Source organism: Mustela nigripes, chromosome 18, assembly GCF_022355385.1.
Source record: "Mustela nigripes isolate SB6536 chromosome 18, MUSNIG.SB6536, whole genome shotgun sequence".
NCBI classification, from domain to species: Eukaryota; Metazoa; Chordata; class Mammalia; order Carnivora; family Mustelidae; genus Mustela; species Mustela nigripes.
Genome location: NC_081574.1, coordinates 38,445,411 through 38,470,192, shown reverse-complemented (window position 1 = coordinate 38,470,192; position 24,782 = coordinate 38,445,411). Strand labels below are relative to the sequence as shown.

Below are 24,782 nucleotides of genomic sequence, written 5' to 3'. Positions count from 1 at the left end.
AGTACAATCTGGACTTTGCCTCAAATCCCCTGAAATTAGGAATTAATTTCTGAAAAACATCAAAGGATAAGAAAATGTTCGTAATAACTTGTGACTAAAACTAAAATTTATGAATGTTTTCTATGTGCCAGTTCTTAGAATTTCACAGAAATTACTCAGTCCTCTCCACCCATTCCTGAAGTAGATGCTATCAGAGCACAGAGGGATGAACATGCCCGAGGCTACCCAGTTAGAAAGTGGCAGAGAAGAGGCGCCTGGGTGGCTCGGTGGGTTGAGCCGCTGCCTTCGGCTCGGGTCATGATCTCAGGGTCCTGGGATCGAGTCCCACCTCGGGCTCTCTGCTCAGCAGGGAGCCTGCTTCCTCCTCTTTCTCTCTGCTTGCCTCTTTGCCTACTTGTGATCTCTCTCTGTCAAATAAATAAATACATAAAATCTTAAAAAAAAAAAAAAAAGTGGTAGAGCAGGTTCAAGCCCAGACAGTGTGGCCCCAGGTCTCACTCCTAACCCTACCCCAGGCTGCTCTCGGTGGCCTGGATTCATCCCTGCAGATCTGCAGATACCAGAATGAAATGAATATATGTGAAAGTACCCACTGTGAACCGTAGTGTGCTACAGAGGTGAGTATAGAGCAGTATTTCTAAATATGAATCGCCAAAATGTATACGTTTTAGATCCACACTATCCAATATGGTAGCTACTAGCCATATTGGAGACTATTTGAAGTTAAATTTAAATTAATTGAAAAGAAATTTAAAATTTTGTTCCTTGGTCATACTAGCCACATTTCAAGTACTCAAAAGCCACATGGACATGAATATTTTCATCAGAGCCTTCCATCTGCTGCTTTACAGACTTTTCCCTCCCCTGAGATAGCTCTGCTCAAAAAAGAGTTTCAAACACCAATAAGGAGAACTTTAGGGGGGAAAAAATGTAGACTGCTCAGAATTTTTAAAAAATCGCATGTCAGATAAACCAAGAACAACCTGTATTTGACTCTGGTATACAATATGCATAACCTAAAAGCATACAGAGTGGGTACAAAAGAAAGAAATGTGACAGGAAGGAACACAGGGACTTCCCAACACCACCAGCACCCAAACATTTTGCACCCTCCAACAGGGAGACCTTTTACCCAGAAACTGCTATGCCTTCATTCCTAAGATAAGCCATATAAACAATGAGAATTTGGGGGTGAGGTAATATAGGAATTATACCTAATTATTTCCATGTGCTGAATTTTAGCAACTTCTGATTTTGACAATCTGTCACATATAACAGAATTTATTAGACCATAGAAGGTATGCTTCCAATTACTTGTTTTAATTAAACAGTTTTTGAATTAGTGATGAATAATCATGAACTGTCAGAAAAATGTACACCCTAATGAAATGAACAAATACCTGAACGCCTAAAAATGCCATCACAATGGAGTTGATGCTCCCTAAAATTCCCTCTGGATCGTAGGCCACCTGGGTATGATAAAGCACCTTAACAAAACAGAAAAAGAAGGCAGGACTCAGACCACAAAATGCATGCAAACAATTCAGAGATCAAATACAAACTTAAAAACACTCCAGAATTCAATGGTTTTCATTTTTGCTGCAGAAATTCATGGCCAGCTTTTGGGGATTATAGGCAGAATACTTCTGATCATTAAAGTGTGGGGTGTGTGATACCAGAAGGGACCGTAGAGCCCAGGGATGAGCCATGACCCAGAACAGCCACTTCAACTTCAGGGGCCAGTGATTTGATGCATCCCTAACTGGTTCCAAAACTGTCCATAATACCTTCGTCACTGTCAGGTTTATTCCCTTTAGTCAACCCTACTGTAACATCAAAAAGCTGTTTCTGAGACACCTGGAACTGGCTCAGTTGGTTAAGTGGCTGCCTTCGGCTCAGGTCGTAATCTGAGGGTCCTGGGATCAAGCCCTATGTCAGGCTTCCTGCTCAGTGGGGAGCCTGCTTCTCCCTCTCCCTCTGCCCCACCCCACCCCACTCCCTTTGTGCTCTCTCTCAAATAAATAAAATCTTTAAAAAAAAAAAGTCTGTTCCTTCCTAACTTCCTTTACGGCAAATAACATTTTCTGGGGGCACCTGGGTGGTTCAGTCGGTTAAGCATCTGCCTTTGCCTCAGGGTCCTTGGATCATGACCCCCATCCAGCTCCCTGCTCAGCAGAGCCTGCTTCTCCCTCTCCCTCTGCCTGCTGCTCTGCCTACTTGTGCTCTCTTTCTCTCAAGTAAATAAATAAAATCTTTAAAAAAAATTTTTTAAATATATATCTGTATTATTTTATTATAAAACAAGCATCCATGTAGAAACTGCAGAAATTTGGAAACAGTGCAATGGATGCCACAGTGCATCCCTCAGATATCCCCCTGCCCATGCCTCTTAGGACTGAAGTATTCATTCCCTAAGCTAGTAGAAATATCACTGGTCAAAAGCTCTCAGCCAAGTCCCTTTTCTGGATCTGTCCTTGACTGAAGATAGCTGTCTCTCCAAGAGCCAAACTCCCTTGCTGAGGGTGGTCCACATCCAATGGCCCGATCCCTGACTCCCAATTCAGAACCACTCTAAAGCACCAGTCTAGGCCCCCAGGAGATTAGCTAAGGTTTTGTGTAACTACCAGCCAGTCCAACGTCCCCTTCTGCCCGTTCCTGCTTCCTCTGATCCTGAGCAGGGGCTGATTCCAAAAGGATGACCTGAAAGCTTCCTACACACCAATCTGGGCCTCAGAGTCTGCTGCCAGGAAGTCTGAGCTGAGCCACCACATGCCTGATCCACTGCATCTGCACTTTTTTTTTTTTTTTGAAGATTTTATTTATTTATTTGACAGAAATCACAAGTAGGCAGAGAAGCAGGCAGAGAGAGAGAGGAGAAAGCAGGCTCCCTGCTGAGCAGAGAGCCTGATGTGGGGCTTGATCGCAGGACCCTGGCATGCTGACCTGAGCCGAAGGCAGAGGCTTAACACACTGAGCCACCCAGGCACCCCACATCTGCACTTTCAAATCCAAAGTTACTGAGATACACAGCCCCATAATAAACATTCCATTTCCTAAATCAGTGAACTTTTCAAATAAAAATTAGTTCTCATGATAGTTTGTTAAATGGACAGAGTCTCCAGTTGGCCAGTCCTTTCTGTTTTCCTTCACTTCAGAGCTCCCAAGGGTCTCGCTAAAAGTGCAAGGTCGTCTCACTCACGGCGGAAGAAGGATGCTGGTAAATGTGGTCATCTCCCAAAAGCAGGCGGTCAATGTAGCCAGCAGCTCCTCCAGTGCAATTTGGATACTTCCCCAAATCTCCAATACCACCAGGGCCGAGATAACCACTGGGAAAGTGAAAACATGTACTTAATGAACAAGACTTCAGTGGGAATTAAGGCTTATCCTGGCAACAGTCAGAGCCCAACAAGAAGCTTCAAACACAGAGACCCCTTGGCACCACGCACTCCTCACAGATGCTCTTCTGACTTGACTACTCCCCACAAGCTAAGGCGGGCAGCCCAACTTCCCTTCAAACAGACCCCGAAAAAGCCTCATGGAGACAGTCCTCTGGACATACACCAAACTCCTCTCCCAATACACATGATGCCTCAAAAAAGAAGAAAGAGAGAAAGCAAGTTCCTCTTCCTCCGGAAATCTGCAAGTTCTCACCCCAGAAGCTCTGACTTGGCAGAAAAGGACATGCAAAAAGGGATTACCTACATGGGCTCACTTACGTAGGACATCCAGGAACAGGCAAGAAGAATGTCAAAGCCAGCCAAATGCTTTCCAGCATTAGAATGAAGAGCCACTGGGGCCAGCTGAAGATGATGTCTCGAAGGGAAAAGCAGCTTCTCTCCTGAGTGAGGAGTTATTAAAAAAACAAAAATGAACTACATGTAAGTAGAAGAGGAAAAAATAAGCAGTAAACATATTTGGGAAATTCCTGGTGATTCTTCTGTTGGCCTGTATGGTAGTAATACAAAAACAGATGCATGTTTATTTCATATACATTATGTGGTCTACCTGCCCCTCTCCATGAATATAGTAAAACATTAGTTAAGAAGAAATCACTGGATGGGACACCAGGATGGCTCAGTCAGTTAAGTGCCCAACTCTTGATTTCGGCTCAGGTAAGATCAAGCCCTGCATCCAGCTCTGCGCTCAGCATGGAGTCTGTTTGGGATTCGCTTTCTCCCTCTCCCTCCACCCCTCCCCTACTCATGCTCACTCTCTAAATAAATAAATAAAATCTTAAAAAAAAATTAACTGGACAATTCTACTCTTACATCCAAGAGAACTGAAAACAGATGTTCACACAAAAACTTATATACAAATATACATAGAATCTTTATTCATACTTGCCAAAGAATGGAAATAAGTCAAATGCCTATCAATTGATGAATGTATCAAGAAAGTAGTACATTCATAAAATGAAGTATTATTCAGCAATAAAAAGGAATAAAGCACCAATACACAGTCCTTGAAAAATATGCTAAGTGAAAGAAACCAAACCACAAGGCACATGTTATATAATTCCATTTATATGAAATGTCCAAAACAGGTAAATCTACAGAGACAGAAAGTGGAGGAGGGGTTGCCTGGGGCTGGGAGAGTCACGAGGAACGGCAAGTGGCTGGTAGTGAGTACAGGGTTTCTTGTGAGGTAAAGAAAACGTTCTAGAATTGGGTAATGGTGATTACTGCACAACTCTGTGAATATACTAAGTATCACTGAATTACACACTTCAAACTGGTGAGTTTTATGGTATGTGAAATATACCTCAATAAAGCTGCCATTTAAAAATCTATTTTAAAAACCACATTTTAAGAAAGGAAAATGAAATTTAAACTTTTGGAGCTGTCCTGACTGAAGGAAAGAGTACAGCCTACCTATCCCTGGTATCTCACCCAAACCCTCGCTCCATTGTCGGGGTGGCGGATGAACCTCCACAGACTAACCAAGCCCACATTCATGTCTCATCTCACTTCGTCTCAAGAAAATCCACAGCAGAGGGTACACAAACAATGACCTAGCAGGGAGAGCAGGTAAATGAATAATGATCCAATACACTCCAAGGATATATGACCAAGCAATCATTACAGGAAGAGCCAAGAAAATCAGTTTAGTAATGAATTTGCTAGTCACATATACGGAAAGGAGCCAGAAAACAAATACGGCTTTATTAATTTATTAAGAAGGACCCCAAGTAGAAGAATTTAAGCATTTCTTCCTGAATATTTGTCTCTACTATGGGAAAAAAGCTCCACCTGCGGTATCTCAACAGAGTAATTTATAGTAAGATAGAAAGCAATCGTGAAAGAAGTGAGGCTCTCATACTTCCCACAAAAAAGAAATATGAAGTAGTCAAGACTGCCAAGGATAATACTGTCATTCTCCTCTACCCTACTCTGGCATTCATCTAAGATGAATCTTCACAGCATCCATATAGACACTGAAATGTTTTGTGAGTTTTCTAAATATCCTGTACTATGACGAAATGGAAAAACTGGCAGTAATGCCCCCAAAGACTGAACTAGTGAACTAGCTGATGGTGATATTATTTAATGCCATCAAAATGCATTTGATTACTGGGAACTTAAAAATGTATTAAGAGGGTAGATCTAATGGTATGTGTTTTTTTTCCCCACAACAGAGAAAAAGGATTGATGTAAAGACTAAAGGAAAATAACTAATTGAAGAAAAAAAGATGCACTTGACTAATAGAGTTAAGGAGTCTACTGAGATACACTACTCTGCCCAGAACTAAAGAAAATTCTGAAAATCATACAGTGATTCCCACCATCCCCCCCGACCCTATGTTTAAAAGTAGGATTTCTTACCGAGGCACAACTTTCAGGCACAGGTTTAGCAAAGATGAGCTCTAACACAGCAACTACAAAGTAGGTCACCCCCAGCCTCTGGAGCACACCAGGAATTCGTACCTTATCCCAAGACACTGCAAAAGGCACAAATTTGGTGAAGTGTTAGCCAGCATTCCTCTTCCTGCCCTAGACAACATTACTCTTCTCTAGAGGGGGGAGCATATCTCTATTGCACTTAAGTTGTTGTCTAGGCCTTTGGAGATAGGAATGCATAGGGGACTTGGCTCAAACTCATAGCAGGAAGTGGCCAGCTGAGACACAGGGAAAAGAACACGAGTTCAGGTGCCTAGGTGGCTGAGTTGGTTGGGCAACTGCCTTCGGCTCAGGTCATGATCCAGGAGTCCCCGGATCAAGTCCCACATAGGGCTCCCAGCTCCATGGGGAGTCTGCTTCTCCCTCTGACCTTCTCCCCTCTCATGCTCTCTCTCACTCTCTCTCTCAAATAAATAAATAAAATCTTAAAAAAACAAAACAAAACAAAAAACGCATGTTTATTCAGTATGAGATAAAGCAAGGACTACCTGAAGTTCCTCTCCTAGCCCTTTATCATTCTGGGTATGGATTCAGTCAACTCCCACATCCACCAGCAACTTGCAGAGCCAGCACAGGCCACCAACAGACTCTCCCTGTCTTATAGGCTACATGGCTACATCACTGGAAGAATGGGACCATGTAATGAATCCTACAATATATTCTCCTGGGAGCAGTAGCTCATTTTTTTGAGATGCATCGAGTCAACTATTCAATGATACCTTCCCTTCTGACCCCAACTGGAAGTGACCTCTATCTCCCCCTAATGGCTACTCTTAGTGCTTCTTGTCCATGGGGACAATCTGGCTACTGTCCAGATAACTGTGTCCCGTTTTGCTAATGCCACTGTACGCCCCTTGGACACAGCTAACTATTGCTTGCCTTCCCTGACCCTGATGCACGTCCCAAGCACGGGGTATGCGTCCTTCCCTCGGCCTTCCCATCTCACTCACTGCTAAAGCAATAACAGAGATATTCCTTTCCAGCAACCCAGCGGGCATACATGTGATGACAAAGGTGGATTCTTGAATTACCAATCTCCTTATTATGGAAGTCGATGAATCCAAAGTGGCAGGAAGGCAGGGTCCAGAACAAGGTGATCTGATCTGGCCCTACTACTCTGTTCCTGCCTCAGAAGACCCACAGAAAGCACTTCAATCTCTCTAGGAGAAGGGTCTGAGTGGTCTTAGAAGGGTCTGAGTGGTCTTAGAAGCTCTTCCCAGGTCTGAAGTCCAAAGACAGTAACAATAATGCCCGAAGTTATACAAGCAGGTATATACTTTTCCAACAACTGTTCTTTTTGCGGGAATCTGAGATGGAAGAACTATATTTCTTTTAAATTATGACATGTAGCTTCCACATTTCAACCACAATATATACTAACAAGAGGTGAAAAAATACTTACATGGACCAAGGCAATAATTGGGGTTCACAATGACCACTCCTATACAGATTAACAGGAAACTCCTCCATGCAATTTTCCCTAGCAATCTGAATTTTGAACATCCTCGCTGCAGTATCGAAGTCATTGATAGAAAAACTGAAGATCCCATAATAAATACAAACCTAGAAAAAAAGACAGCTATAAAGAGGTGATCATTTCTAGGGTGGCTTTTTTTTTTTGGTCTATATATCATTAATATTTTGTAATCTACTACATAAAAGAAGTGATAGATTATTTTTCTAAAGTAGCCAATTACGAAAGTAACACTGGAGGAAGAATCAGAACAAAACCATTTTGGACTATAAGGTTTGTGCACCATCAAGTCATATCCTATAACGAAAATTCTTCAGGGCTGAGTACAATCCAAGGACAAAGTCTCCCATTTATTATTAAAGAGAAACAATAAGAGACTCTTAATCTCACAAAACAAACTGAGGGTTGCAGGGCGGGGGTGTAGGGAGAGGGTGGCTGGGGAGGGTATGTGCTATGGTGAGTGCTGTGAAGTGTATAAACCTGGCGATTCACAGATCTTTACCCCTGGGGCTAATAACACATTATATGTTAATTAAAAATTTTTTAAATTAAATTAAATTTTAAAAAGAGAGAGAGAAACAATGATGAAGATGCTAGAATTGAAACAACTAGACATTCATGACCACACCCTCAAAGTCCCTGAGAAACAAACATACATCAATCATTCCTATATTCACTCTTTCTCCTGAAAGAAAAATGAAAGCTATTTCTTTTTCAAATTTTGTCTGAGCCACATACCTCTTTTCTTGCCTTTTACTAAATTAATTCTTTTTAAAAAAAAAAAAGTCAGAATAGCAATCTTTCCAATGATTGAGCATGAGGGCTAACAGAGGTGAGAATCTGCCCTTGCCACATTTCTTGATATCCCCTGGCTTCCCTTCTTGGGGTCACCTAATTGGATAAAAAGTGTCGAGTAACAGAAATAAGAACGCATTTCCTACAGGGAATCTCATAAAGAATGTACATAAATGGGAACTCTGGGTGGTTCAGTCCATTAAGCATCTGCCTTCAGCTCAATTCATGATCCCAGTTTCCTGGGATCGAACCAAGCATTGGGCTCCCTGCTCAGCAGGGAGTCTGTGTCTCCCTCTGCCTTTGCACCTTGTTCATGCACGCGCGCTCTCTAATAAATAAAATCTTTTAAAAAAAAAAAGTACATAAATAATTACCAAGTCTTCAGGCATGTAAAACTTCCTCAAACCCAAAACCACCTCAAGCAAGAATCGCAGCTCTTCCTCAAGAAACCCTGAATTCATATTGTGATGAAACACAAGGGACCAAAAACATAAACCAATAGCTAGTACTACTTCCTACAAATGGGACAAAGTCACTCAAAGCGTCAGAGGCAATGACACAAATCCCACACTATACAGGAAGTCAGGGTCCCTTAACAAGGTGAACAAGTCACAGATGATCAGAGACAGAGTGGATCATTCCTGTATTACTTTAAATTTTAATTTAATACTATCATTGCCCTGTTACATACTTATCAGAATTTCCTGATGCCAATATACTATAATTTCTTTTAGGAAATATGATTTTTATACTTATTTTCAGGATTAGTGGGATTTAATCACATATTCAGAATTTATGATTTCCTATAAGATCCCAAGATGTATATACCATATCTATAAGAACAAAATGTTCCCTGTGAAATCATTCATCTTTTATATGCAGGTTTTAGATACACCCTCTTACCAAGCATATGAACTATCCAGTAACATAACTTTTGGAAGGACCTGTGAGTAACACAGGCCTGTGGCCCAAAACTCAAGGATGGTCTCAGAGAAAGGCTCCAGCATGAGCTGGACACTTGGATGACCTAGGGAAGACCTGGTGGTAGACTGCAACTCACCATGGGAATACGAGGTCAGCCACCGTCAGTCCTAGAAAATAACACAAGCACAAGAGTAAGGAAAAAGACTCTAGAATGTAATATTTCCTAAAACGAATGGCTCCATTATATACTGCTATATATGGAAAGTAAACTCACACTGAGAGTTTACAGGAAAACACTGTGAAGTAACATACAGACACTCCTTGGGGACCCGGATCCAGTCACCAGGCCTGGTACATTTCCTAAGAACATGACTGAGCAGGGGAAAACCAGAGTAGAAGTCTGTGGACAAGTCTGTTATCTTTAAGCTGTGTTATTCAAAATCCATTCTTAAACCAACTACTGAGCCAGATTCACAACCATTACTCAACACCGCTCAGACCAATCTGAGTTCAATGGCACCCTGAGGGGGACCATGAGTCTTAGAAGGTAGAACTCCCGTGTGGCTGTAATAAAAAGTGTATCTAGATGACAAGAATCATTTACAACTAAATTCTTAACAGCTTCTGCAGAGTCCGTTAGCCCTGCAGCAGAGTCTTGGCCATCCACTGTTATCACAGTGAAGCATTACAAAGCCACTGCACACAAAAGCAAGAACAAAACAAAAGGGTTAACAGCATCATCTAAAGGTCTGGGGGCAGGAGATCAGCACTCAGAGGAGGCTGGTGGGGCCTTGCCTCTGAGCTCCTAAGGGGATGGTGAGAGGCTCTCATGTCCACACTTCTCTGAAGGGGTCCTACACAAACAATACCACTTTTAGGAAATATCTTACCATTCCAACTTGAGTGTTTGAAGTACCAGTATTTTCCTCCTCCATAATTGACGAAGACCATGAGGATGAGAGCTATCCTGTAAAGCAGCAAAGAGCACAGTTTCAGGGCTTGCCCATGTGACAGGGAATGGCCCAACTGCAAGAGACACACTTATACTCACAGGGGCAGTCACAACACAGATACACTTAAAGAGCAGGAAACTATTATTTCTAATTACTACAATTTGGGCCCTACACAAAGCCCTTCTGTTGCCAACATTTCCAACCTGATTTTTTTTTTTAACTAGGCTCCATGTGGGGCTCGAACTCATGACCCTGATCAAGACCTGAGCTGAGATCAAGAGTCAGACACTCAGGTGATTAAGCCACGGAGGCACCCCTCCAACATGATTTCTTAAGAGAAAATTACACTGACACTGAACTGTGTAACTTGAAAACAAAGCAGAACATTTCCCATCACTCCGCTCTGTGTTGCAGGTTTAAAGAACTGTAGTAGAAGGCATAGTCATTAGAGCTGAAGGCTCGAATCATGGGCCCTCAACTCTTATTAGGGCAAAACTCTCATCAGTTACCTCAGTGTGCTCCTCTATAAGACAGGGAACATACCCACAGGGACCCCTGGAACCACCGAGGAAAATGATGTGTATCATGGCGCCTAACCAGCGCTTGGCACATTTTAGGCACTTAACAAATGTTAGTTCCTATCTACCAGCTAACATCTCATCTCCAAAAGTGGCAATGAGAATCAAAAAAAAGAGGAATAGGGGCTCTTGGGTGGCTGTTGGTTAAGCTTCTGACTCTTGCAGAGAGTCATGATTTCAGGGTTTGAGATCGAACCCCACATTGGGCTTCATGGAGGGCGTGGAGTCTAAGATTCTCTCTCTCCCTCTGCCTCTCTCCCTGCCTTTCTTCTAAAAAAAAAGAGAGAGGAATATGATAAAACAGACTCTAAATATGCTACTGTTTAATGCTGATTCTGTAAGATACTGAAGAATGAAGACTTGAGTGTGTCACTGAGGTTATCCGTGGGGACTCTGGAGCCAAACTCCTGGAGTCGGATCCCAGCCATCCCACATCATCCCCAAGTGACCTCAGACATGTTACTTAACTCTGTGGCCCAGTCTCTTCACCTGTATGTGTTCACATTTTAAAAGGACATGCCTCACGGGATTGTGAAGAGATTGAATAAACTACAACAAGTAAGAACAGTACCTGGCAGAGGGTGAGAATTCAAGAATCCTTTGCAGTGGTTTTAATTCTTATTACTGCCTGGCTTCCAACATGCACCCCAGAGCACTCAGTGTCTGAGGAGGCTGGGACAGAATTGTAATTATCACCAGAGTTTCAAAGCCCTCCATAAGGGGCACATGGTGGCTCAGTCAGTTAAGTGTCTGCCTTTGGCTCAAGACATGATCCCAAGGTCCTGGAATCAAGCCCCACAGGGTCTGTTTCCTCAATCAGTGAGGAGTCTGCTTCTCCTACTCTTTCTCCTCTATCTCCTACTCTCTCTATCAAATAAATAATCTTAATAAAAAAAAAAAAAGAAAAAGAAAAGAAAGCCCTCCATGGGTAGAAATGGAAGACCTAACACCTACATGTTTATTTTCAGCTATATGGTTTTAAACTTTATTTCCAGAGTTGGGTCCTGGCCCTCACACTTCTACCCAAACTCTAAAATAACAAGTTGCTGCAGGACGCTGGATTTGCCTCCCAGAAGGCTTGATATTCAAGCTGTTTTGCTAGCAGTGGGGAAGGGCCGGGGCTGGCGCACGCTGGTGTTTCATTTGTCTGATGGGACAGGGGGGTGCAGATGGACATGCCACGGCCTGCCCACATGACCTTTAACTCAGCAGAATCTCTGTACTAGCGCAAACTCGCCCTTGATTCTTCTCCAGCAACTTTATACTTGCTATCATGACAGTTTTTGAGTAAAGAGAGGCCACTGATTTTATTCTCACAGCAAGAAGTCCTGCCTATCCTACGAAGTAAAAGATATGTAAAATAGTTAAAAGCGTGTTTATGTGTAAACATGTAATTCTAGACTGCCTGTGCCCACCATGCCCCATGGAAGCCCCACATACCCCCTGAATGTGTCTACACAGCGGAGGCGTGTTGTTGCGGCGGCCGGACGCCATGCTTCCGGTTGAGCATCGTCACCGATGGAGGCTGCCCTGCTTGGAGACCCCAGCTCCTTCAGAAAAATGGGGAGAGAAACATGCCAGTTGATAATACTAGTGAGTTAATTTCAGTTTTCTGGTTTTTTAGGAAAGAAATTAACAGATGGGAGAGCTAAAAACCATTGTCTGGAACAATCCTTTAATTTGCTTTTGTAAAGGTCCCACCCAGAGGTTTAGTTTTTCACAGTTGATTTCTGTGCTGTCTGCCAAGCCATGCTGATGAACCACCACAAAGACCAGGTCCGTAAGTGCATTTGGTACAAGAGGACAAGCAAATATGCCCATTTATGGACATATCTATGTCCATAATGAATTTATTAAAATAAGTAATATATTTAATTACCACAGGAAGCCATCTATTTTTAATTTCATATTGATGGCTCTATTGTTTTTATCTTAATATTCTCTATTTAACTGGATCGATTCAACAGTGCAGCCTGCAGAGAGAAAAATGTCTCCACATCATGCATATAATGCAACCCAAAGTTCCAGCTTCACTAGGAAAGAAAAGGGGATGGTGCTCTTCACCAGAGCTGCAGATAAGGCGGCCTGCTCTTTATGAAGGCTACAGAACACATGACTGACCTGGCCTTCCCCAATATAAATAAGATTAATTAAGCCAGATAATAAAGATTATTAAATAGGGAATTATAAATTCCAAATAGAGAAAACCACCACACGTGTTGCATTCTAATAACTCACAGAATTGATGAGGTGATCAGTTTCCCGGGAATTTATTGCTTTAGAAATCCAATTATGAAAGTCGTCTAAACTGTAAATAAATAAAAAGTTCAGTTAATTTATTTTATTTGGCAGAATTTTCAAAATGATTAGGTACTGTACTGAAAAAAATTCATTAAGTTCATACTCTATACAAGTCAAAGAATTAAACATTTTAAGGTGTCTTTAAGTGTGGTGGGTCTTACTTCATCCACACTGCCACCCCTCACCCCCTTGCCTGCCTTAGATGGACTATTTTAAAGAATCCCAAACATGGTATCACTTAATCCATAAATACTGCAGTTTGTAGATCTAAAAAATAAACAACCCCTCTTTTTTTTAAGAGAACTGCAATTCCATTATTCAGTCTTAAAATATTATCAATAATTCCTTAGTTTTATTATCAATAATTTTATTATCAGTAATTCTTATCACAAAAGAGCCAGTTCAATTTCAGTCTCATAAGTTTTTTTCTCCAGCTTAATTATTCAAATCAGCCTCTAAATATGACCCACTTATCTAAGGCATATATTCTTATTTTTTCTCTTTATTCCCCACAACTCACTCCTATTTCTACTTTATTCAGCACTGGTAACATCACCATCACATGAAAACTATTAAAATCAAGACATAAGAAGGGCGAAAGGAGAAGGTAAAATATTTAAAAATTAAAATTTTTGAAACGCGCTTGATTTCCTTTTCCATGCTTGTCCTCCCAATGAAAGGAGAGAGAGAACCGGTATTCTTACTACCAACTCAGATTTTGCTCTGTTTCCTCCGACACACCCAAACATTCCTGGACTTCCAGGGGCCCGCTGGAAAGTGCTGGGGCAAGGGACAAGAGACTCCTGCTTTGCCATCAGGAGTCTGATGGCTGAAGAGGTGAACCACAAGCTACGAGGAGTTTCAATTCCACAGTGGAATGAGGTGGGGTTTGTTCCCTTTCCAAGAGCTCAAGATCAGCTACCAATTACTTTAAAAAGTGATGCCAAAGATCCATTCATATTAAAGGGACCAAATGAAAACATTAATAAACTGGAGTAGTATCTGCATCTTACCAAAAGACTGACAATATCTTAATTCAAACAAACAATTCTGCCCCTAAAAAGCAGTCAAGTTAAAAATCTGCTTCTGAGCAAGAAGTAGTCCTTTTACCCTTACAGACCCTTGTATTTCTAGGATGCACAAAGGAAGAGAGTCAAGAGTATCTGAACTACCCCAAGCTGCTAGGTTTCCTCAAGGCAGCAGATTTGAAATACTAGGTTTTCTCTCTTCCAGTATGAATATGGTCTGAACACCCATACAGTCAGAATACAGTCTGAACACCCATAAATAAAATCTTGTGATCCTTCCTGACCCTAACAGGCTGAGCATGTGAAAATTCCATCAATCTTACTTCTTTAAAAATACGAAAAAACTTTCCTTTCAAAGGTGACCTGCCAGCCTGTATCTATGTGACTTTCCTTTTCTTTCCCAGTCTATTCACTCACTTTCACTCTCTTATCTCGTGTGGACTCGCTGTTAGCCAGGCAGACAGAGAAGGAACCCCTCGCCAAGCTGCCAGTCTCAAGCAGGGAAAAGCGAGTCCACGCCAAGGTCTGGAGATCCAGCACCCCAGCCTCCATCTCTGCAGCCTGATGCCCAGAGGGCAGGAGCTGGAAAGCTGGACCAGAGGGGTGGCCTCAGGGCTCAGGGTAGGACAGGAGAAGTGTAAGGCAGCATCTGCCTCCTGAGATCAGCCCAGGCCACCTCCCACTCACTACCAAAGCAGGCTGTGAGATCCTTTGGGGAATAATGACTCGAGCATTTTCTTCTCTCTTTTCAGACATCTGGGAGGACTGAAGGCAAAGATCCATTCGAACTAGGTTATCATGACCCTGAAGTCAGGGACCACCTGTTATAATACATTGATCCCTCATACCCCAGGCTGGACTGTGCATGGTGGACCCAGTTAAGTATTCATTTAATCAAAGGTCACTGAAAGGACCAAACTAGCCTTCCTGAATTTATTTTTTTCTATATTCTACCTCCCCCAACTGTGCCCTCCCCTAACATTTGCTCACCTCAACAAAAACCTCAGAAAGGATACTGCAATGATGAGTGCCACACCAATAAGGAACGCGATACACACAGCTATAAAAAAAATCAAAGAAAACACCATATCACCAAAGTGTCATCCTAAGCATGGAAGCTGTCAAGTCATTAAGTTTAATCTACAAATTAAAAAATACAAACAAAACAAGGGAAAAGCCTATATTCTTCTGCTAACTTTCCTAAAAACAATTGAGAACATTCATCATTAGAGGAGCACTCATTTTCATTATGAAAAATATCAAACATAAACAAAAGAACATATTATTGAGACAAAAGAACTTATTATTATTGCATAATAAACCCACAAACACCCATTACCCAGATTCTAGAATTATCAAGATACTGTCACTCTTGCTTCATCTGTTGCTACTTTGCCTCTGGTTTTTTGCTGGAAGTATTTTTAAGCAAATCACAGACATGACATCATTTCCTCCGTCCACCTTCAGTACGTAGCTCTAAAGCACAGGCCTCACAGAAGGCGTGTTGGCATCATGCAACCCCTGACGTGGCCCACTGAGGAGGCTTCTGGAGACATCTATGGAAAATGCATGCCTTCTACCTAGCTGAGAGAAAACAGCAAGCAAGTGCAAATAACAAAATTACTTTGGCCAGTCCTCTTTATATGGCCAGTCCTCTTCCAAAGTGTCAAGGTCAAAAAAGACAAAGAAAGGCTGCAGAAACCTAACAACTAAAAGGACTGTGGGATCCTGGACTGCATTCTGGACCAAAAAATGGGCCTTGAAGGAACAACGGGAGAAATCTGAAAAGTCTTCATCAGTTAACAGCACTATATTAATGTTAGTGTCTGATTTCAAGCATTATATATGGGTAACTATACTATGTACTGTACTATGATTATATAGTTTAGGGCTTTAGGGTTACAGTTAGGGTTAGGGTTAGGGCTGGGAAAAGGGTTTATGGGAATGCTTTTTTCCCATGTTTCTTGTAAGTCTAAAATCATTTCAAAATTAAAAGATTCTTATGGCACCTGGGTGGCTCAGTCGTTAAGCATCTGCCTTCGGCTCAAGTCATGGTCCCAGGGTCCTGGGATCAAGCCCCACATCAGGCTCCCTGCTCAACAGGAGAGTCTGCTTCTCCCTCTCCCATTCCCCCTGCTTGTGTTCCCTCTCTCGCTATGTCTCTCTCTGTCAAATAAATAAATAAAACCTTAAAAAAAAATTTAAAGATTCTTAAAAATGGAACTTTTGCTATATATGTATTTACATCCACCATATCATTAACAACTCCTCTCTAACAGAGTCCATATTTCAATTTTTCTAATTATTTCAAAAATGCTATTTGTGGGGCACCTGGGTGGCTCAGTGGGTTAAAGGCTCTGCCTTCGGCTCAGGTCATGATCCCAGGGTCCTGGGATCGAGCCCCGCATGGGGCTCTCTGCTCAGCGGGGAGCCTGCTTCCTCCTCTCTCTGCCTGCCTCTCTGCCTACTTGTGTTCTCTGCCTGTCAAATAAATAAATAAAATCTTTTTTAAAAAATGCTATTTGTAGTTAGTGTGTTCAGGTCAGGATACAAACAAGGTTCACATTTTCTATTTGCTCATTATGTCTCTTTAGTTGTGTTTAGACAAAAGCAGACATTGACTTGCTCGAAACAAGTTATCTATGAGGATATCTCATGTTCTAGATCTGTCGGTCTTCCTCATGGTGTCACTGAACTTGTTCTATCCTAATCCAATGTTCTGCATATGGGCAATTAGCTGTAGAGGCTTGACTAACAAAGTTCAATTTTTGGGGGGAAGAATGCTTCACAGATGGTGCTGTGTCTTTCCCACTCCCCACATCAGGCGCACCTGGGGTGGATGACCACATGTCCAATACCCATATTCAGATGGGGAAAGCCTGGCCCTCCTTTCCCAGTTCCTCTTTCAAACAATGGTATCATCCACTCACAATTTTCGTCTACATCAATTCCTTCATTAAGGGTTACAAAATAGTGTGCCATTCTGCCACATGTAGTAGCTAGAATTATTCCTTGAAGAATTCACCCTCAACATCTCAGACTACTTAGCTATCCTAAAATACAATTAAAATAGGAAACACAGGGACGCCTGGGTGGCTCAGTTGGTTAAGCAGCTACCTTCGGCTCAGGTCATGATCCCGGCATCCTGGGATCGAGTCCCGCATCAGGCTTCTTGCTCGGTGGGGAGCCTGCTTCTCCCTCTGCCTCTGCCTGCCATTCTGTCTGCCTGTGCTCGCTCTCTTCCCCTCTCTCTCTCTGATAAATAAATAAAATTTAAAAAAAAAAAAAAAAAAAGGAAACGCAGGATAAATGCTTAGATCCTCCCTTTCAATTAATGATTTTAAGTCACTCTGGTTATCCGGTGTCCTTGTTACCTCCAAAGGCAACCGAAATATTGCCTTTGTTTAGGCAAGTGGCTCTGCTCTTTTAAGTTTCAGAAGGGACTCACTGTTTTTTGTAGATTCAATGTGTTTCCATCCATTACATTCATTAGTCTTTCAAATGCTTGAGCTGGCTCATATTGGCCCTTTCATGTTGGTTCTTCCATTCTTTTGACATGACCCTATGGTCTTCAAAAGCTTCGCTATGCACAGTATTTATTAATGCCACAGGGATTGTCTAATGGGGGACTCAGATCAACAGATCTTCTTTTTCTTTTTTAAGATTTTATTTATTTGAAAGCAAGAGGAAGCACAAGCAGCAAGGGACGGGTAGAGGGAGAAGGAGAAGCAGACGCCCCACTGACCAGGAAGCCTGATGTGGGGCTTGATTCCAGGACACCAGGATCATGACCTGAGCTGAAAAACTGACAGATTTTCTTCAGTGGAGTTATGAGAGAATAAATAGTCCCTCCTTAATCTCAGGGACTTCTGAACTGTCCCTATGAGACCCATACAAGAAATACTGTGCCCTCTATCCTAAAATGAGGAAAGATACTTGACAGTCATTTGCCCTATTTCTAGTTTCTTTCTATTGCACTAACTTTTTTTTGGCTTATTTATGCTTCATCATTACACTAGAGAACATCTATGAGAAGATGTTGATCATATAATTTTCTTATATATCACATAATTTTTTTGGTATACACCCATGAAAAAATCAATACATTTAAATATACCACAACTAAATAAGATAGATAACCTTTAATCCAAATTTTAAAGTACACAGAGTGTTGCAAAAAGTATTCAAAAACTAAAACCTGTAAAACACAAATTAAAAAAAAAAATCAACAAAGAGCCTATACGTACGAAGGTTACTGTCGACTGGCTTCTTGTTGACAACTATGTCACAAGCAATTTCACCAACTCCATTATGGGCATGCTTTACCACGAGTGAATAATTTCCAAATTCTCCAAATTTATATTCCAGCCTATGAAGTTGTGGTAAAATTAAGAAAAATGGTTAGAGCAGGACATAAGGAGTTGGATTATGGTAATGTCATCAAGGCAGAGTGACAGGCATTCCTGAGTGCAGACTGGGAAAGATATAAAAAAATATTTCGATGGAAGTAAAAGCTAAAATCCAAATAGGGGACAAAAACTAGACAGAAACTGCAGGCATCATGTCAGTAGGGTCAAATCAAAGCAGGTACAAACCTACAAACTTCTTTCTCTTCCAAGGTGTCATTGATCTGCAGGAGAGATCCGTGCTGGGTGCTCACCGCCACCGCGGCAATGCTAGGCTTCCCGGGTTTCCCACTCCAGGAAACATTGACCAGAACCTGAAACAAGCACTGTACAACAGAAACACAACCTGTTAGAGGTATCTAAAAGGCCACTGGTTGTTGGCACACATGAGTATCTACCTGAAGTCCTTATAAATTCCAATAACTTAAGATAAAATTAGTCTGTGGGGCGCCTGGGTGGCTCAGTGGGTTAAGCCGCTGCCTTCGGCTCAGGTCATGATCTCAGGGTCCTGGGATCGAGTACCGCATCGGGCTCTCTGCTCAGCGGGGAGCCTGCTTCCCTCTCTCTTTCTGCCTGCCTCTCCATCTACTTGTGATTTCTCTCTGTCAAATAAATAAATAAAATCTTTAAAAAAAAAAAAAAGATAAAATTAGTCTGTATCACTATGTGTAAATTCTTCACCTAATTAACAAATACATCATATACTGTCTTGTATTCCACTGTTTTACATATTACATACACATAAATTTCCATGGTTCTGCCTAATTTGCATATTCAAACTTTTTATGGTTGCATTATAATCCATTAAATGCTAAAATTTTGAGTGTTTAGGCTGCTTTCAAAGCTTTTGTTTTATCTTTTTGTGTAACATTTATATAAATTATGTTTTTAAAGATATACCATACATATTATAATTTATATTAAATATAATTTATAGAAATTAGCTTGTTTTCAAAGATCTACACATGTTTTGTTTGTTTGTTTGAAGGTTTCATTTATTTGACAGAGAGACAGCAAGAGCAGGAATACAAGCAGGGGGAGTGGGAGAAGAAGAAGCAGGTTTCCCACCAAGCAGAGAGCCAGATGCAAGGCTCGATCCCACAACCCTGGGATCATGACCTGAGTCAAAGGCAGACACTTAATGACTGAGCCACCCAGGCACCCCAATGATGTTTTATTCTTTTAAATTCTTGCCCGGAAATAAATTTCCAAAAATGAGGTTACTGAACAAAAAATAATTGTTTTGGGGCACCTGGGTAATTCAGTCAGTTAAGTGCCTCTTGTTTTCAGCTCAGGTCATGATCTCAGGATAGTGGGATTGAGACCATTGGGTTTCTCTCTCCCTCTCCCTCAGCCTCTCCCCTCCAAATAAATAAATAAATAAATATATCTTTAAGAAAAATCATTTAGGGTGCCTGTGTGGCTGATTTGGTAGAGCTCAGGTCATGATCCCAGAGTCCTGGGATCAAGTCCCACCCACATCAGGCTCCCAGTGCCATGGGGAGTCTGCTTCTCTCTCTGACCTTTACCCTTCTTATGCTCTCTCTCTCTCAAATAAATAAAATCTTTAAAAAAAAAATCATTTTAATGGTTCTTGTTTTATGTGGCCAAACAGTCCTCAAATAAGAAAAATTACAGTATATTTGTTTCTCATTAGCCTTAAAAGGATTTAAAGATCATCTTTTTTGTTCATGTACTAAATACTTATGATATCACAGCATTTAAGATTACATTTTAAATTATCAGTAAATTAAGTAATTCTACATTCTTTTGTTATTTTATATTTCTTATGGTATGAACCATTCTTAGACACAAATCCCCTTGAACATAATCTTAGAAATATATCTTCATACTGCAACATTAAACTTTTTTTTTTAAAGATATTTTATTTATTTGACAGACAGAGATCACAAGTAGACAGAGAAGCATGCAGATAGAGAGGAAGGGAAGCAGGCCCCCTGCTGAGCAGAGAGCCTGATGTGGGACTCAATCCCAGGACCCCGAGATCATGACCAGAGCCGAAGGCAGCAGCTCAACCCCACTGAGCCACCAAGGCGCCCGCAACATTAAACTTTTAACTGTCTCAAATATTTCCCCATTCTACTGCTTTCCTTTTCATCTTGTTATATTTTCTTATTTTTAATTATGTTTTTAATATTTTATGCAGTCATACTAATCTGGCTTGCTGTTTCTTCTTTCATTAGTTTAAAAATGTATTTTGGGGTGCCTGGGTGGCTCAGTGGGTTAAGCCGCTGCCTTCGGTTCGGGTCATGATCTCAGGGTCCTGGGATCGAGTCCCACATCGGGCTCTCTGCTCAGCAGGGGGCCTGCTTCCTCCTCTCTCTCTGCCTGCCTCTCTGCTTACTTGTGATCTCTGTCTGTCAAATAAATAAATAAAATCTTAAAAAAAATAATAAAATAAAATAAATAAATAAAATAAAAATGTATTTTGTCTCTTTCAGTTATTTTTTACATTTATGGAGATTATTTTAACTTGAATCCACTTGGAATATTTGACAGATGGTGTATATAATAATTCTAGATACCTTCCCCATAGTTTCAGTTTTAACATGTTATGTTGGGGCGCCTGGGTGGCTCAGTGGGTTAAGCCGCTGCCTTCGGCTCAGGTCATGATCTCAGAGTCCTGGGATCGGGTCCCGCATCGGGCTCTCTGCTCAGCGGAGAGCCTGCTTCCCTCTCTCTCTCTCTGCCTGCCTCTCCATCTACTTGTGATTTCTCTCTGTCAAATAAATAAATAAAATCTTCAAAAAAAAAAAAAAAACATGTTATGTTAAATTCTCAGAGTAAATTAGATTCCACTTCTTGTATTTACGTTGGTCCACTGGTCTTCCTTTCTCTTTTGTGGCTACATAAGTGGTTGTGACTTGGTAATCCATCTTATCTGGTATAGCAAGTCTCCACACTGCCTGTTCTTTTGGGCCATCTTTTGATCCTCTTGCTCCTTTACTTTTTCCTATCGATGTGGGAATGACTTACATAGACTCTATAAAGTAGCCATTGCTATGTTAACGGCAACAGTGTTAAAGGTATGAATTACCACCATTTTTCTATGCTTAGTCTTCATATCATATTGGCTATCTCTCCATTTAACCTATATTTTTGCCCTAAAATTTCCTTATCATCTTTATGTATGAACTCTGTTCATGAACTTTATCCTCAGGGATAAAAATATAAGTCATCATGGGGCACCTGGGCGGTTCAGTGGGTTAAGCCTCTGCCTTCGGCTCAGGTCATGATCTTAGGGTCCTGGGATCGAGCCCCACATAAGGCTCTCTGCTCAGCCGGGAGCCTGCTTCCCCCTCTCTGCCTGCCTCTCTGCCTACTTGTGATCTCTCTCTCTGTCAAATAAATAAATAAAATCTTAAAAAAAAAATAAGTCATCATAAATAAATCTTTCAATATGCTAACTTATTCTACTTGACAGAATTTTATTTAAGACTGTTGTACCCACACTGATTAAAAAGTCTAACCTGCATTTCTTTTCCTGTCTTTGCCAGACTTTTAACATCCTATCTATATTGCAGAATAAATCAGATATTGAGCCATCATTACAAGGGGGAGGGAGCTTATATTTAGGTTGGTTTATATAAAAACTGATAATTCTTTATTATTTGAAAATGTAGAAAAAATACTGTATTTCTAGGTGAAGAAATTCATTATAACTTTCCAGATTTTTTTTTTTTTAAGATTTTATTTATTTGACAGAGAGAGATCACAAGTAGACAGAGAGGCAGGCAGAGAGAGAGAGGGAAGCAGGCTCCCCGCTGAGCAGAGAGCCTGACACGGGACTCGATGCCAGGACCCTGAGATCATAACCTGAGCTGAAGGCAGTGGCTTAACCCACTGAGCCACCCAGGCGCCCCTAACTTTCCAGATTTCTTAATCAGTGACTGATCTACTTATGTTCTCAATTTCTTGAGCCAATCTTCATCATATTTTTGAAGGAAATCAATTCTTGAATTTCGAATGTATCAGCTTAAACTGTTCATTTGACCATAATTATTTTAATTATAGTGCTTATCCATATCCTGATTTCTAATTTTATTAATTTCTATTTATCAATAATTTGCCAATTATACAACTTTTATTTTTAAAAAATCATCTCTTGGGGTGCCTGAGTGGCTCAGTCAGTTAAGCATCAGACTTTTGATTTGGCTCAGGTCATGATCTCAGGGTTGGGAGACTGAGCTCCCACACTGGGCTCTGTGATGGTGTGGAGCCTGCTAAAGATTCTCCCCTCTTCCTCTGTCCCTCTATCCCCTACTCCACTCACACTCTCTCCCTCCCTCAAAAGAAAAGTGGGGGGGGGGACACCTGAGTTGCTTATTTTAGTTAAGCATCTGCTTAACCCCAAGGGTCCTGGGATTGAGTCCTGCATCAGGCTCCCTGGGAGCCTGCTTCTCCCTCTTCCTCTGTCCCCGGCTCCCCCTGCTTGTGTGCGTGCGCGCACGCTCGCTCTCTCTCTCTCTCTCTCTGATAAATAAATACATACATACATACATACATACATACATACATCTTTTAAAAAAATCTCTTGGGGCCCCTGGGTGGCTCAGTTGTTTACATATCTGACTCTTAATCTCAGCTCAGGTCTTGAGCTCATGGTTGTGAGTTCAAGCCCCACACTGGGCTCCACACTGGCCATGGAGCCTACTTAAAACAAAACAAAACAAAATCATCTCTTGACTCATGTTAATTTTTCTCTCATTTTCACAGGCAGGAAGCACCAGAGGCAGGATTCAAACCAGGCACTCTGGCTGGCAGAATCCATGCTCTAAACCCCTCCATTCTATCACTTTCTGGTCTGGTTCCATTCACCAGTTTAATCCCTAAACCCCACTGAGTCTGATAATAGTGAATACTTATTTCTCAATACAGTTTTGTTCTGTAGTTTCTACCATCACTTTTTTTTTTAAGATTTATTTATTTTAAAGATTGATTGATTTATTTTTGAGACAGAATGAGTACAGGGAGAGACAGAGGGAGAGGAGTGAGAGAATCCACAAGCAAACTCCCAGCTGAGCAGGGAGCCTGATATGGGACTCAATCCCAGGATCCTGAGATCATGATCTGAGCCAAAATCAAGAGTCAGCCACTTAACCAAATGAGCATCCAGACACTCTACTTATTTAGAGAGAGAGAGAGAGAGCATGAGCAGGACGGACAGAGGAAGAGACCGAGAGAATCTCAAGCAGACTCCACACTGAGTGCAAAGCACAATGTAGGGCTTGATCTCAACCACCCTGAGACCCTGACCTCAAGAGTCAGATGCTTAACTGACTGAGCCACCCAGGCGCCCCCTACCATGACTTTCCATGTGTTGCAGGGGCCCATCTCAATTCCGAGCCTTTTCATTTGGTGTGCTTCTATTTTAATATTAACATTTCATTTATCATTTATGCAAATACTAAAGCCTGACCGGCCCCCTTTATTCCCACATCTACCTCATGAAAGTAACGATGCATATGTCTTTTGTTCTTAATGTTTCTTTTTAAGCATAATATGTTATGTACAATATGTTATATTTTAAGTACAATATGTCTTTAATGTTATTAGTCAATGTATTTATGTATAACTTTCCTTTTTCCAAAAGGAATTTGAAATTACTCCCAATATTTTAATACAAATGAATCTTATTTTTATGCAAGTTAATCCAACTGTATTTGTTGAAATTAGCCTAGACTTGCTCACTCTGAATTCCTTCCTCTACTTTTATTGTCTTCTTTTGTCATTTATATATTTCCCATATTGCATATTCTTTTCTGATAATATTTTAAAGATGTAGTAACATTAACTATTATATTATCATACTTACATGTCTACTTACATTACATACATACATGTCTACTTTAAAAAATGAAATGGCCTTGTTTATTCTAATTTATGTCTGAAAATAATTAACAGCCAAAATTAACAGATCACCTTCACTGCAGTGAAAGTCCAGATTTCTGTCTCCCACTCACTGCTTCTTTATGCCACCTCCAGATCCCCCAAGGAATACTGTTTAGGATGCTAAAAAGCAATTTTCTTTTTCTTTTCTTTTTTTCTCATTTACATCTTGGATTTATTTAGGCAGTTATAGTGATTACTCATACTTAACATTACAATACAAACCTTCCTCCAATTTTGGTTCTCTTGTGAAAAGCACTTGCTGACACATTCAGGTACCTTTAGCTTCTTGAAGCTATGAAATCTACACATTTTTTTCAATATGTTTATGTGTTTTTCAACGTGTTTGTATCTTAAGTGTTTCTACTTTAAGAGAAGAGAGATAAAGAAGAAAGAAAATTCTCAATTTAACCAGATAGCTGATTTCCTTCACCTGTAAGTCCATAGTTCCCAAATATTTATTATTTGGTTTACAAAATACAAATTATTATCATTTGCATTCCTTTGAATGCAAAG

At 40.9% G+C, this 24,782-nt stretch overlaps 1 protein-coding gene across 1 annotated transcript in view; it reads right to left on the bottom strand.

Moving 5' to 3' along the window:
• The window catches only part of HGSNAT (heparan-alpha-glucosaminide N-acetyltransferase), a 45,982-nt gene that overhangs the window by 2,969 nt on the left and 18,231 nt on the right, over positions 1–24,782 (bottom strand). Inside the window, exons 3-14 of the mRNA XM_059384101.1 lie at positions 18,546–18,682; positions 18,198–18,319; positions 14,941–15,010; positions 12,860–12,929; positions 12,062–12,171; positions 9,981–10,057; positions 9,227–9,257; positions 7,300–7,460; positions 5,823–5,938; positions 3,717–3,838; positions 3,200–3,326; positions 1,401–1,487 (exon numbers count right to left, since the gene is read on the bottom strand). Of these exons, the coding sequence (XP_059240084.1) occupies positions 1,401–1,487; positions 3,200–3,326; positions 3,717–3,838; positions 5,823–5,938; positions 7,300–7,460; positions 9,227–9,257; positions 9,981–10,057; positions 12,062–12,171; positions 12,860–12,929; positions 14,941–15,010; positions 18,198–18,319; positions 18,546–18,682 (1,230 nt within the window). The remainder of the gene's footprint in view (positions 1–1,400; positions 1,488–3,199; positions 3,327–3,716; positions 3,839–5,822; positions 5,939–7,299; positions 7,461–9,226; positions 9,258–9,980; positions 10,058–12,061; positions 12,172–12,859; positions 12,930–14,940; positions 15,011–18,197; positions 18,320–18,545; positions 18,683–24,782) is intronic.